The sequence below is a fragment of the Brachionichthys hirsutus genome, chromosome 12 (assembly GCF_040956055.1).
Source record: "Brachionichthys hirsutus isolate HB-005 chromosome 12, CSIRO-AGI_Bhir_v1, whole genome shotgun sequence".
Lineage (NCBI taxonomy): Eukaryota > Metazoa > Chordata > Actinopteri > Lophiiformes > Brachionichthyidae > Brachionichthys > Brachionichthys hirsutus.
Window position 1 is genome coordinate 85,080 of NC_090908.1, and position 14,178 is coordinate 99,257.

The following is a 14,178-nucleotide window of genomic DNA, read 5'->3' on the forward strand; positions in this document are numbered from 1 at the left end:
CTCACTTAAAGCTGCTTGTTATTCCAGAATATTTTCACTTGGAGGTTATTACAAAATTAAGGCGAAGCATCAATAAAATTAGTTTAATGCAGTTTCCTTCAACCAAAAAAAGCACAGTAGTGGGATGAGTGTGGCTTTTTAATAATTACCTCCACCGAGGAGGTGATGGTCCTGTGTGGACGTGGCTCAAGGGCCGTGGCGTTTTATGCCTGCTAACGTTCAGGTGAGCTCCAGGTAAGTTGTAATCGGAGGAGACTTTCTGACACAGAGGAATGCTGCACTGGTTTGGCTCAATCTAGCCTGTCTGTGTCTGCCTGGGTTCTCTCCGTGGGTTCCCTCCCTTTTAGCGTGCGGCAGATAAATTATTTTTATTAAAAAACAGAAAACAAATATTTCCCAAAATACAGTTCTTCATGCTTTGGCCTTTGCCTACTCTACACTTTGTGAGCGCTTCGGTTCCCCTTTGAGGGGGGGTCATCCTCAGAGGCAGTTTGGGATCACAGCAAGACGAGCAAGTGACAGTGATGGAGACGTTTTTGAGAAGAGAAAATGTAAATGCAGAACAGGACCCTGGACAAAATCCAGACCCAGATGAAGGCCCTGGTATGAGTGGTCGACCAAAGAAAAAAGAAAAGACAGTGAGCTCGAGGAAATACAGCGAAAGCTCATTTTCATTTGGATTGACTTTCACCGGGGATGCAGCGGCACCGACTCCGCTGGGCTTGGGGTGTGGTGAGAAGCTATCCAATAACTCCATGGTGCCAAGCAAGCTCAAACGCCGTCTCCAAACGGAACACCCTCCGTTCAGAACAAGCCCATGGACTATTCTGTACGCTTACGTACAAACAATGAGAAACAGGAAACTGTCTTTAGAAAAACCTCAAAGGTAAAGGAGAGAGCCCTCAAAGCTAGCTACCTTGTTGCTGAACTTGTAGCTAAATCAGAAAGTCCCACACTGTGGCAGAAACATTAATACTGCCATACGAGATGCTCGGCGCTGACGCGGCCACCCTAACCCTCTCACCGAGAAACTGCATGATGGCAACACTGCTGCAATGTGCGAGGTGATTGGCCCACATTTGAAAACTCTTGAGGAGAAGTTGTCATTTTATTTCTCTTCAGCCTCCACAGAATGCCTTGACTGGGTCCGGGACCCACACAGCTCAGCATCCGGTGCTGGAAAGGACCTGACTTCAAAGGAGCAAGAGGAACTCTGAACTGAAACAAGATGGTGGTTTAAAGCTAAACTTTGCCGATCTTCCTTTGGACCGTTTTTGGTTACCTGTTGCCAAGGAGTTCCCCGTTCTAGCCAACAAAGCTATTCTGACATTGCTCCCGTTTTCAACCACATATCTGTGAGCTGAGCTTCTCAAGCTCGACGGCGATAAAAACTAAAAACAGAGAGACCGAGAGCTGTTGAGGAAGAGCTTTGTGTGTGTCTTTCTACCATTACTGCAGGATATCCATTTTGTGTTCATCCAAACAGCCCCAGGTTTCACACTAAGTATAAATACATTAAAAACTGTATTAACTATATGTATTATAATTAAGGTCTAATCTGTTAGAGTGTAATTTTGTGTCATTTTGGTTGGTGGTGTGCCGCAGGATTTTGTAAATGTAAAAAATGTGCCGCGGCTCAAAAATGGTTGTGAAACACTGAGTTAGACAAAGACCCATCTTCAGATATTTTTTTAATCAAGATCCATCCAGCAGTTTTTCCATAATCATTCTAAATGCACTATATACCCCCATTTATTGAAAAATTGTGACAGTATCTGCGATCCAAATCTGATCCAGATGAAATTCGGTGGTGAGACAGAGAGCCCCACCCTACATGACAGTGTCAAATTCCAAAAACATCGATCAATAATCGGTCCGATTGAAGAAGCTGTCCAAGAAAGTGCGTAGGAAGAACTCGTAGGTATTTCTATCTGACGACCCTCTAACATGTCCGGCCAGATGCATTGTGTGATGCAAAGCTGACGATTATATGCACACTTTATTGTCCTCGTGTCATTGCTCGTCTCTTCATGCTGAAAATCGTTTGAATAAAAACAGTAGGACATCCTGGATCGCTTTTTAGCCCATCACGTGTCGAAGTTTCTTATTTAGCTCTCGTTCTTGTTTGAGGAGTTTGGAAGTGTGTTCTTTGAAGGCTTCAAACTCCTGTAACGTAATGGAAGACGATGCTTAGCGTTCACTCAGCCACACGCTGACAGCTCTGTGGAGTCCGACCAACCATTTTCAGAATTCCATGTTTTCTGAGGGATTCATCCAGAGCAGCCTGCAGGGACTTCCCTTTGACATTGGCATTGATGGCTTCTGCTTCTCGTTGGAACCTGATGGTTGGAGACAAATGGAAATGGAAAATGTGTGTAGTACTTGAAAGTGTTTTCCTTTGCTGTAATGTTTAGTTTGTTTAATGTACCTGTCCTCTGCTTCAACCCGGGCTTTGTTCTCTTCTTTCAGGTCTCTCTCCATCTGTTGAATTTCCTCGTGTTTCTCCTGTATTATAGAGCAGCTCGTATAACCATGAAGAAATGATTGTGATTTTAGGGATGAGAACGATCTCCCTTACCCGTATTTGTGTCCCCTTTTCCATTGACAGATCGAAGAACTGGTCCTTCTCTTTGGTTAGGCGCGTTATGCTGTCTCTCAGGCGGATTTCCTTCAAGTCATTCTCTTTTTCTGTCTTTTGTAGCTTCAGTTTGAGATCTGATCATAGAAGTTTCAAATGATCAAAGTATTTTATGTATTTTGCAGACTTCAGATGGTGATGCCAACCTTTGCAGATCTCTTCGGCATCTTTTCGCTGTTGCTGAGCTTCGTGTATTTGATCAAGTAGTGATGTCTCCCCGGTTTGACGTTCTAACTTGCATCCAGATACTTCCTCCCTTCAACATAGATGTAGAAATTATTTTATGCTTGGTCTTCAATTGATTGTTCTTTTATTACCCTCGCCGAAGGGGAGGCGAGGGTGAATATGAATGAATGAATGAATGAATATATTTATTAGATAGAATGTTAGAGTACAAGTACAGTCACACAGAAGCATGTACTACAGTACAAGTACAGTCAAACATCCTGTCTAAGAGGAGCATTTCTAAAAAGCATTTCTTGTTTCCGTTGAAAGTCCTTCATACATAAATCATCCACATTTAACAATACAAATTTAACAATACAAATAAAAATAAAACCAATATTCAATAACTCAATTGATGCAACGTAACATTAGAAAAACAAAAATAAAATGATTTTACACCGCCGATGCAAACTAACAATTAATCTAAAATAAATTACACCACTGATGCAAAATGACAACGAATGACAATAAATTACATAAATTACAATAAATTACTAAAGCAATTAATACGTGCAACATAGGTGGACAAAAAAAAGGAGGGGGGGTTTGATCCGGAGAGAGTCGTGATGACTATCTCCGTTTCTGTCCCCCTAAAAGGTGTATTTTTAGGGCCTTTTTGAAGGAGGCCAAAGAGGTGCATGTTTTGAGGGCAGGAGTCAAACAGTTCCACCCTTAGGGGGCCGTATTGTAGAAAGATGATTTACCCATGTTAGTCCTATAGGAGGGGGTAATCAGGTTGTTGTTTGAGCTCCCTCTAGTGTTGTGGCTGTGGGTGTCACTAAATCTGTGGAGGTGTTCCGTCAGGTATGCAGGGATTGAGGGGACTGAGGGCAGAGCTGCATTGACTATTTTAAATGCCAATCCCATTTTGAGTTGTTTAACCCTGTCTTCTACCCTGAGCCATTTTAGGTTAGCAAAATGTCCAGGAAGAAGGTGGGTCATGGGCCCCAGATTGAGGAGTAGCCGAATCAGTTTGTTTTGGGAGGTTTGGAGCCTGGGTTTCAGGGACATTTTGATGTTTGAATACCAGGAGGTGCTAGCATAGTCAAAGAGGGGCTGAACGAGGGCTCCAGCAAGCGTCTGTCTGTTTGCTTGTTTGTCTGTCCGAGCGCATAACTCAAAAACTAGTAACCCAATCGACTTGAAATTTTTACACAAGCAAGGTTCTGTCCGTGGCTCGGTCCTCCACGAGAATGGCGTTGATCCGGATCTGGATCCAGATTCTAGAATTATTTTTACATCTGGAATTGTGCCTGTGCTGTAAACTGCCACTTTAAGAGGGAGGGACACGAATGGCATGATGGGGAAAAAGAGGGAGGGACATGAATGGCATGATGGGAAAAAGAGGGAGGGACACGAATGGCATGATGGGAAAAAGAGTCCAGAAGCTGTCTTGTAGTACGTTCCGGAGCAGCAAGCTAGAGCAGGTTTGGCCCCTCTGATCCGGAAGCCCTGTTTACTGTCTCACCAGATCCAATAGTCTATTGGAGGCGAGGGTCTGCAATCTCTGATTGTCGTTTTCTAGTTTTTAATCTGTGAACCAGTTCATAAGAGACTAAGATTTCATTATATAAAATTGGTATTGTTTTGTGTGCAGAATGACCCATAAATAAAAATAATGACATTTTGAAAGCTGTAACAAAATAGTCTATACCTAGTTTTTCATTATGTATTGTTTTAAAGGTAATCATCAAATGATTACCAAAATTGCTGTTGAATATTTTCTTATAAATTGAAGAAGATGCTGTTCATTTATGACAATTGATAACTGACTGATTATTCTTCTTACCAATATTCATTTTCCTTGTTAGTGCATTTCTCTGCCAGGAGTTTGATGTCTTCCAACAGTTTTCGTATAAACACTTTATCTTGCAGTTTTTGTGAAAGAAGTGTTTCATTTTCTTTCTGCAGATGTTTGATTTCCAGCTTTAGTTGTGCACTCTGGTCACTGTGCTCCTCACTGAAGGACTTGATCCCTTGACTGCTGTCAGCTGAATCCATCTCTAAGAGCTCAGCTTTCTGTCTTTCCCCATCCAGTTATTTTTGGTAGTCTGTAACTCGCTCTTCCAGCTCTCCTTTGGTTTTCTGCAGCGATTGACAATGAAGAAACAGTTCATCTACTCTGAGTTTCTGTCTGTAAATCAGAGCGGACTGTTCTTCTATCCTGGACCTTAGCATCTTCGTTGTATCCTCCATAGAAAGCCTCCCAAGATCATCCACTGAGTTCTAAATACTTTCCATAAAATGCTATTAAAAAAAGGGTAAAAAGCATTAAGAGTGCTAAAATATGTCTTCAGACTAATTCATGCAGACTCAGCATTGTATCGTTAATTACACTTCAGAGGAAGCATCGCCGTGTTTCTGTTGCTCGATCTCCACTGGACACTGCGCTGTCCTGGAGACCGATGGGTGCAGTGCCCCTCTCCGCCGCACGGTGGCGATGTTGGCCTTCACCTCGTTTTAATTCCAGCTACCGCTGTTGATGATTAATGTTAATGATTTAGTGAGATTTAGTTAGTTCAGAAGTATGCTTGAAAATACCACGTGACGTTAAATTCGGAAATATATCCACCCTATACTGAAGTAATTCTGTTCTAAACCCCACCCAGGCCGGCGTGTTCTAAACCCCGCCCAGGCCGGCGTGTTCTAAACCCCGCCCAGGCCGGCATGTTCAGGCTAAACCCCACCCAGGCCGGCGTGTTCAGGCTAAACCCCACCCAGGCCGGCTTGTTCAGGCTAAGCCCCACCCAGGCCGGCGTGTTCAGGCTAACCCCCACCCAGACCAGGGTGTTTAGGCTAAACCCCACCCAGACCAGGGTGTTCAGGCTAAACCCCACCCAGGCCGGCGTGTTCACGCTAAGCCCCACCCAGGCCGGCGTGTTCAGGCTAAACCCCACCCAGGCCGGCGTGTTCACGCTAAGCCCCACCCAGGCCGGCATGTTCAGGCTAAACCCCACCCAGGCCGGCGTGTTCAGGCTAAACCCCACCCAGACCGGCGTGTTCAGGCTAAACCCCACCCAGACCAGGGTGTTTAGGCTAAACCCCACCCAGACCAGGGTGTTCAGGCTAAACCCCACCCAGGCCGCCGTGTTCACGCTAAACCCCACCCAGACCAGGGTGTTCAGGCTAAACCCCAGCCAGGCCGCCGTGTTCACGCTAAACCCCACCCAGGCCGGCGTGTTCACGCTAAACCCCACCCAGACCAGGGTGTTCAGGCTAAACCCCACCCAGGCCGGCGTGTTCAGGCTAAACCCCACCCAGACCAGGGTGTTCAGGCTAAACCCCACCCAGGCCGGCGTGTTCTGGCTAAACCCCACCCAGGCCGGCGTGTTCAGGCTAAACCCCACCCAGGCCGGCGTGTTCAGGCTAAGCCCCACCCAGGCCGGCTTCTTTCCAGGGTAGAAGCCTAAATTCTTGTGTAACAGTAACACTGCATCTGAAACTGGAGCACATTTAGCACATTTAGCACATTTAGCACATTTAGCACAATCCACTCTTCCAGCAGCTTGTTCAGTCCAAGCTACAGACTGAAGCTCGAGTTCGGCATCCAGTGGACAGTGTCCCGAGTGGACGGAGGACAAACAAGTTGTCCAGTGACTCATTACATTCTGACAACTTCATTTACGGTAGGCTTTTTTTCACTCTTGTGAAAAATCATGATGAGGATTTCTCAATTCTACCCAATTAAATTTTGTTTACATTTTAATATTAACGTATTAATTTCCGCATCAGTTATCGCTGTTAATGTAAATATTTCCATGTGACGTTAAATTCGGAAATATATCCACCCTATAGTGAATTTAATTCTGCCATTCTCAACCTTTTTATGGCGTTAATTGTGAAATCCTCTCAAGCAGCCGGGACCAGAGTCATCGACTCGGAATCAAACTCTCCCTGTGACTTTAGTCGGGTTACTTTTCATACCCCCCATAGCCTACTGGTCCCCCTAGCTTTACTTAGCATTACCGGTACTTTTCATACCCCCCGTAGCCTACTGGTCCCCCTAGCTTTACTTAGCATTACCGGTACTTTTCATACCCCCCGTAGCCTACTGGTCCCCCTAGCTTTACTTAGCATTACCGGTACTTTTCATACCCCCCGTAGCCTACTGGTCCCCCTAGCTTTACTTAGCATTACCGGTACTTTTCATACCCCCCGTAGCCTACTGGTCCCCCTAGCTTTACTTAGCATTACCGGTACTTTTCATACCCCCCATAGACTACTGGTCCCCCTAGCTTTAGTAGCGTTACTTTTCATACCCCCCCCATAGCCTACTGGTCCCCCCTAGCTTTACTTAGCATTACTTTTCATACCCCCCCATAGCCTACTAGTCCCCCCTAGCTTTACTTAGCATTACTTTTCATACCCTTCCATAGACTACTGGTCCCCCTGACTTTAGTCGGGTTACTTTTCATACCCCCCGTAGCCTGCTGGTCCCCCTAGCTCTACTTAGCATTACTTTTCATACCCCCCGTAGCCTGCTGGTCCCCCTAGCTCTACTTAGCATTACTTTTCATACCCCCATAGCCTACTGGTCCCCCTAGCTTTACTTAGCATTACCGGTACTTTTCATACCCCCCATAGACTACTGGTCCCCCTAGCTTTAGTAGCGTTACTTTTCATACCCCCCCATAGCCTACTAGTCCCCCCTAGCTTTACTTAGCATTACTTTTCATACCCTTCCATAGACTACTGGTCCCCCTGACTTTAGTCGGGTTACTTTTCATACCCCCCGTAGCCTGCTGGTCCCCCTAGCTCTACTTAGCATTACTTTTCATACCCCCATAGCCTACTGGTCCCCCTAGCTTTACTTAGCATTACCGGTACTTTTTATACCCCCCATAGCCTGCTGGTCCCCCTAGCTTTACTTAGCATTACCGGTACTTTTCATACCCCCCATAGCCTACTGGTCCCCCTAGCTTTACTTAACATTACCGGTACTTTTCATACCCCCCATAGACTACTGGTCCCCCTAGCTTTAGTAGCGTTACTTTTCATACCCCCCATAGCCTACTGGTCCCCCTAGCTCTACTTAGCATTACTTTTCATACCCCCATAGACTACTGGTCCCCCTAGCTCTACTTAGCATTACTTTTCATACCCCCCATAGCCTGCTGGTCCCCCTAGCTTTACTTAGCATTACCGGTACTTTTCATACCCCCCATAGACTACTGGTCCCCCTAGCTTTAGTAGCGTTACTTTTCATACCCCCATAGCCTACTGGTCCTCCTAGCTCTACTTAGCATTACTTTTCATACCCCCCATAGCCTACTGGTCCATCCGAACCGCCAGGTTGCCATTTTCATTTTGGGACCAATAGACAATGATGCTTGATCCAAATCAAACAATCACTGGCACTCAGCGTAAATGGACCTGGGGGGCATTGTGCACATTATGCAGCTTCCAGAGCCGGAGGGATTTATCTGGAGGGCAGAGGCTGTCTTGGGGGAGCGGCCTTTGTCCACGCCCCTTTTCACCGAGCAGCAGGCCAAGAAAGAGACAGAAGAAAAGCAGCAGCATCCCAGAAGCAGCTCCTCCATCTGCGCAGCGAGCTGGACGGACCGGCCACCATGCGGACACAACTTTCACTTCAGCTCTTTGTCGTCTTCATGTGCTGCGTCAGAAGGTGCCACTCTGAAGGTGAGCAGGGTGCTGTTGTTGTTGTTGTTTACTCAGAGTTGTTACTAGTCATTCCCTCACTGCACTTGTTGATCAGCCAAACAAGCCGGTTGTTGTTCTTGGAAACGGAAGACGTGTATTTAACTCTAAAGTGAATAACCAATTAATCAGATGGAAGTAACAAAATAACACCTTTGTTTCAAAAACACGCTTTTTAAAGTAACTCCATCGGTAGAGCTGAATGTTGTGTACCTTAACGCTTGAGCACAAAGCCTTCCTCACACAGAATGGAAGTTCTCCTGAGGAACTTTTGCCTGAGCTTTACTGTTGCTAGGTAACAGTAAGGAGCATGTGATTTACACACAATCTGTGAGGACTGAGAGCCGCTGGTACAAATCTGATTTACTGGAGCATTTTTGACGTTGCAGAGCGATTCACGCTCGCATCCCGCTTCAGGAAATGCTTCGTTTTTGCTTTGTGAGGCAAAGGCAGGCGGAATGCTGAGCTGCTGTCCCTTGGATATGACAGTCTTGTGTTTGCTGCCCAGCTAGATCCTTCCTCTCCAATAGTAATCTGCTTTCCTTTTGCTCAACCCTTAGTATGTAAGCTCCTTAGTGTGAATCAAGCAACTAATTACACTGCAGCTGCTGCAGAAGGGAACCACTTTGAGCTCAGGGGCAGCCTGGAGGCACAGCATGAATTATTATCAGATACCCTGGACAGAAAAGACGGAGTCACTGGTGTAAAACGGTCTAACTGTTGACACAGACTGCAGCACTGAGAAAAGTCGCTTGGCATTTGAATGAGAGCAGGAGCCATTCTTGTAGCTGAACAGTAACAGTAACATGATGACTTGTCTAAAACTACAGACCCTGAGGAGCAGGCCTGATGATGATGATGAATATATTTATTAGATAGAATGTTAGAGTACAAGTACAGTCACACAGTAGCATGTATTACAGTACAAGTACAGTCAAACAGTAGCATGTATTACAGTACAAGTACAGTAAACAGTAGCATGTATTACAGTACAAATAAAGTCAAACATCCTGTCTAAGAGGAGCATTTCTAAAAAGCCCTTGCGGTCTTGTTTCCGTTGAAAGTCCTTCGTACATAAATCATCGACATTTAACAATACAAATTTAACAATACAAATAAAAATGAAACCAATATTAAATTACTCAATTGATGCAAAATAACAATAGAAAAATAAAAATAATTTTACACCACAAATGCAAACTAACAATAAATTACAATAAATTACAAAGACACTTAATATGTGCAACGTAGGTGGACCAAAAAAAAGGGGGGGCTGGAGCTGTTGTGACGAACAGACAGCAAACGGCTCGAGTAAAATGTATTTCATATTTGAATATTCCAGACCTTGTTATTCAAAGTGTAATAAATGTATTTGACACACGTTGTTCTACAGTGAGAGCCGTGGTACTTCTTCTAATTCCTGCCTGATCCTCTACAAACAAAATCCTTTAGATTGATGTTGTTTCTTCTGTAACACCCTCCATTTCTCTTGGTCTTGGTTTTGGGACTGTACAATGACAAGCCCACTCAAACGTAGCCGGCGTGTTCAGGCTAAACCCCACCCAGACCGGCGTGTTCAGGCTAAACCCCACCCAGACCGGCGTGTTCAGGCTAAACCCCACCCAGACCAGGGTGTTCAGGCTAAACCCCACCCAGGCCGGCGTGTTCAGGCTAAACCCCACCCAGACCGGCGTGTTCAGGCTAAACCCCACCCAGGCCGGCGTGTTCAGGCTAAACCCCACCCAGACCGACGTGTTCAGGCTAAACCCCACCCAGACCAGGGTGTTCAGGCTAAACCCCACCCAGGCCGGCGTGTTCAGGCTAAACCCCACCCAGACCGGCGTGTTCAGGCTAAACCCCACCCTGGCCGGCGTGTTCAGGCTAAACCCCACCCAGGCCGGCGTGTTCAGGCTAAACCCCACCCAGGCCGGCGTGTTCAGGCTAAACCCCACCCAGACCGACGTGTTCAGGCTAAACCCCACCCAGGCCGGCGTGTTCAGGCTAAACCCCACCCTGGCCGGCGTGTTCAGGCTAAGCCCCACCCAGGCCGGCGTGTTCAGGCTAAACCCCACCCAGACCAGGGTGTTCAGGCTAAACCCCAGCCAGGCCGCCGTGTTCACGCTAAACCCCACCCAGGCCGGCGTGTTCACGCTAAACCCCACCCAGACCAGGGTGTTCACGCTAAACCCCACCCAGACCAGGGTGTTCAGGCTAAACCCCACCCAGGCCGGCGTGTTCAGGCTAAACCCCACCCAGGCCGGCGTGTTCAGGCTAAACCCCACCCAGGCCGGCGTGTTCAGGCTAAACCCCACCCAGGTCGGCGTGTTCAGACTAAACCCCACCCAGGCCGGCGTGTTCAGGCTAAACCCCACCCAGACCAGGGTGTTCAGGCTAAACCCCACCCAGGCCGGCTTCTTTCCAGGGTAGAAGCCTAAATTCTTGTGTAACAGTAACACTGCATCTGAAACTGGAGCACATTTAGCACATTTAGCACATTTAGCACATTTAGCACATTTAGCACAATCCACTCTTCCAGCAGCTTGTTCAGTCCAAGCTACAGACTGAAGCTCGAGTTCGGCGTCCAGTGGACAGTGTGTGAGCTGATATACACTGTCCCGAGTGGACGGAGGACAAACAAGTTGTCCAGTGACTCATTACATTCTGACAACTTCATTTAGGCTTTTTTTCACTCTGGCTTTTGAGAGGCCCATTTGAAAAATAATGTTGAGGATTTCTCAGTTCTACCCAGACACAGGCTTTGTTCCATTCTCAATTTATTCCTCCCTTCTGCTCCCTTGCCACGCCCAAAGAGCCTTGTGTTCGGACTGTTTTGTGTGTAGTAGTAAGACCCAAAGTCACTCGGTTGGCAGTTGACTGCATTCTGCTGCATTGATTTCCATATGAAATAGCCAGCGGCACTCTGACAGTGTGCACGGCTCCAGCATTTCATTCTGCGTTCTTTTCCCACACACATTCAGTGAGGGCTGAGAGTCTTGCCAAAACCAGATGCTATTGATGAAAGCTTGAAGACAGCCTTCAGGTGTCGCAGCAGTACTGGGCAGGTGTTTTCTTGATGGGTGGCCCAAAGAGGGGGCCTTAGCTTTGCCTTTGTTTTATTCCAGGAAGGAACTGAACCTTTCTTTCTGCGGTCCATTACCAAAGTGGCTTTGTTTAGGGTGACACTTCTAGTTATGAGTTTGCATCCCTGCTGACACTTCTTTTGTGCCATTGTGGGGTTTAGGGCATTTACGAGTGTTCATTTGAATGAAGATTCCTCTACTGTTCTTCTTTGTGGAGCAATAGTAGGGTGTCCTTATCTTTCTGGAAGCATAGTGTGGCGCTCTCTCCTGCTGTGGGTTTAAGTTGCTAATTAGAGAAGACAAGGCAAGATGGAAGACAAGGCAAGGGAAAGGAAAACATTGAACACTTGAATTTTAAAAATCCCAGACCCTGAGACTCAGATTAAATATTCTCAGCGTCTGGTTTCCAGTACTCACCCCGGCCTTCCCTTCTTTGACATATAAAATCATTTAGGGTGAATTATATATATTTTTATTTCTGGACAGATGCAAAGAAGACGTTCTTTTCAGAGTGTAAGAAGAACCGTCACGCCGGGTCGTTGTTGGAGGGTTCAGCTTCACCTTTCCCAGAAGTCAGGCTCCAGTGGATTATTGTCTCCTTGACACGCGTCTTAAAGCTGAATGTGTGGAGGCTAAAGACGGTTTCCCCGTACTTCAATCATTTTCCACAGTTTGGATTTTTTTAATGTATATATTACAAATAAATCATTCTAGCTCCTCATTTCTAATTGTAACCAGATATTTATTTTCTCTGTAATAGGGGTTTACATTTAGCTTTTCGTTAAGCAGAATGCTTCACCTAATCGTTTGTATACTGCAACATCTGGGATGTTGCTACGAAGCCTCGCTTTGAGAAGCTCAACAGAACTTAGTAAACCGAGGCAGCTCGCCGTTAACGTTTGCTGGTTTGCTCTTAGGGTGCGTTCCCACTGCGCGTGCTTGCTCCCTTTAAAACGGACCAGAGTTCCTTTCCTCGGATAATCCGCTCCGTTTGGGCCAGTGGGAACGCGCTTCCGGACTCTGGAGAGGATCAAAAAAGTCCGCCTGAAAAGGAGGGTCTCGGTCCCTTTCAGCGGAGCAAAGGACGGAGCAACGTACGTAGTGACGTAGTGACGCTCTACGCGGTGCGTCTCCGGTAGAGGAAGTACAGCGAGTACTCCAAGCTGCTCCAAAAAAAATAAAAGTGGCGAAATATACACTGCTGTGTGTATATTTCATGAACTAAATATGCGTTATAATTCTTTAATATTTTTTTCAGAACCAGCTACGTATCACCGGTAACTGATACGACTTCTCCCTGCAGCTCCACGGAGCTTTAACAGTCCAGCGCAGAGCGGAGAATCAGCTGATCGGCAGCGATAGTTTCTCATTCCGTTGTTCTGATCCGGAGACTTTACGGATCCCAGCGACTTTGTGTTTGTTAAAAACGACTAGCGTTGTGTAACATTTATGATTTAGGCCAGAACTAAATGAGATTTCCTCCGTGAATGAGCAGCAGCCGTAAAGCGCACTCAAAAAAAGAAACATGGGAGAGGGCGGGACTTCCCCTTCTACTTTGTCCAATCGACGAGCGCCCCTTTAGGCCACGTGACGTTGCTCCGAAAGTTCGTTCCATGAAGAAATCACAGTGGGAACGCAGACCTTTCAACGAATTATAAATACAGGAATTTGCTCCCAAAGGAACCGAGTCCTCTTGGCGCAGTGGGAACGCACTCTAAGAGAGGAGATCTCGACGTGTAGGAAGATATTTCCTCAGATCTCATTCATGCTCTTCCTCACAGCTCATCTCATGAAGAATTTGGGTTGAGGGACCACCAAGTACCACTATTTATTCTCATTACATTTCAGATCAGAGGAGAATAATGTGTTCCATGACATGACATTGTGCTATTTGGACAGGTCTGATGTGAAAGTAGCGTGGTGCTAGCTTATCGAGACATCAAACAGAGTCTGGGAGGGCGTGTGATGAAGGTTGTGTAGCTGCTGGGGGGGTTAGGGTTAGGAGGCATCCATACCACATACACCATGTTTTATCGAAACACGGTAGTTCAGTTTATGGCCATGTTAATTCACCTTTTGTAAAGAAACCAGGAGGAAGTAGGAACAGGACGATACATTTCATCTCTCCATCCATTTTCTTCCTCCTGGGTCACAGGAGTTGCTGGAGCCTATCCCAGCTTGCAATGGGCGAGAGGTGGGGTACTCCCCGAATGCGTCGCCAGCGCCTCGTGGGGCCAAACAGATACAATTCATACCCACACAGATAGGATTTGAACCCAGCACCTTCTTGCTGTGAGGCAACAGCGCTAACCACTACACCAACGTGTCTGCCCTTACAAACGATGACTGTGGGCAAAAGTTCCAATATGATCCAAGTGCTGGCAAGGGGGCGGCCCGGTGGCGCAGTGGTAAGCGCTGTTGCCTCGCAGCGAGATGGTCGCAGGTTCGTCTCCATTCTGGCCATTCTGTGAGGAGTTTGCATGTTCTCCCCGTGTCTGCGTGGGTTCTCTCCGGGTTCTCTCTGGGTTCTCCGGCTTCCTCCCACCACCAAAAACATGCAGCCTGGGCTGATTGGTG

The 14,178-nt window shown here is 46.5% G+C and overlaps 2 protein-coding genes across 2 annotated transcripts in view; one reads left to right on the forward strand and one right to left on the reverse strand.

The window, feature by feature from the left end:
* Positions 1-2,079: 2,079 nt before the first annotated feature.
* Positions 2,080-4,864, reverse strand: zgc:172182 (coiled-coil domain-containing protein 89). Its single transcript, XM_068746433.1, has 6 exons — positions 4,653-4,864; positions 2,785-2,894; positions 2,579-2,715; positions 2,429-2,505; positions 2,240-2,339; positions 2,080-2,166 (listed from the first exon to the last, which is right to left on the reverse strand). The coding sequence occupies exons 1-6, from the start codon at positions 4,862-4,864 to the stop codon at positions 2,080-2,082; spliced, it is 723 nt and encodes a 240-aa protein (XP_068602534.1).
* Positions 4,865-8,257: 3,393 nt separating this feature from the next.
* lrp2a (low density lipoprotein receptor-related protein 2a) overlaps positions 8,258-14,178 on the forward strand; it is a 48,708-nt gene continuing 42,787 nt past the window's right edge. Inside the window, 2 exon segments of the mRNA XM_068746778.1 lie at positions 8,258-8,405; positions 8,408-8,503. Of these exon segments, the coding sequence (XP_068602879.1) occupies positions 8,258-8,405; positions 8,408-8,503 (244 nt within the window).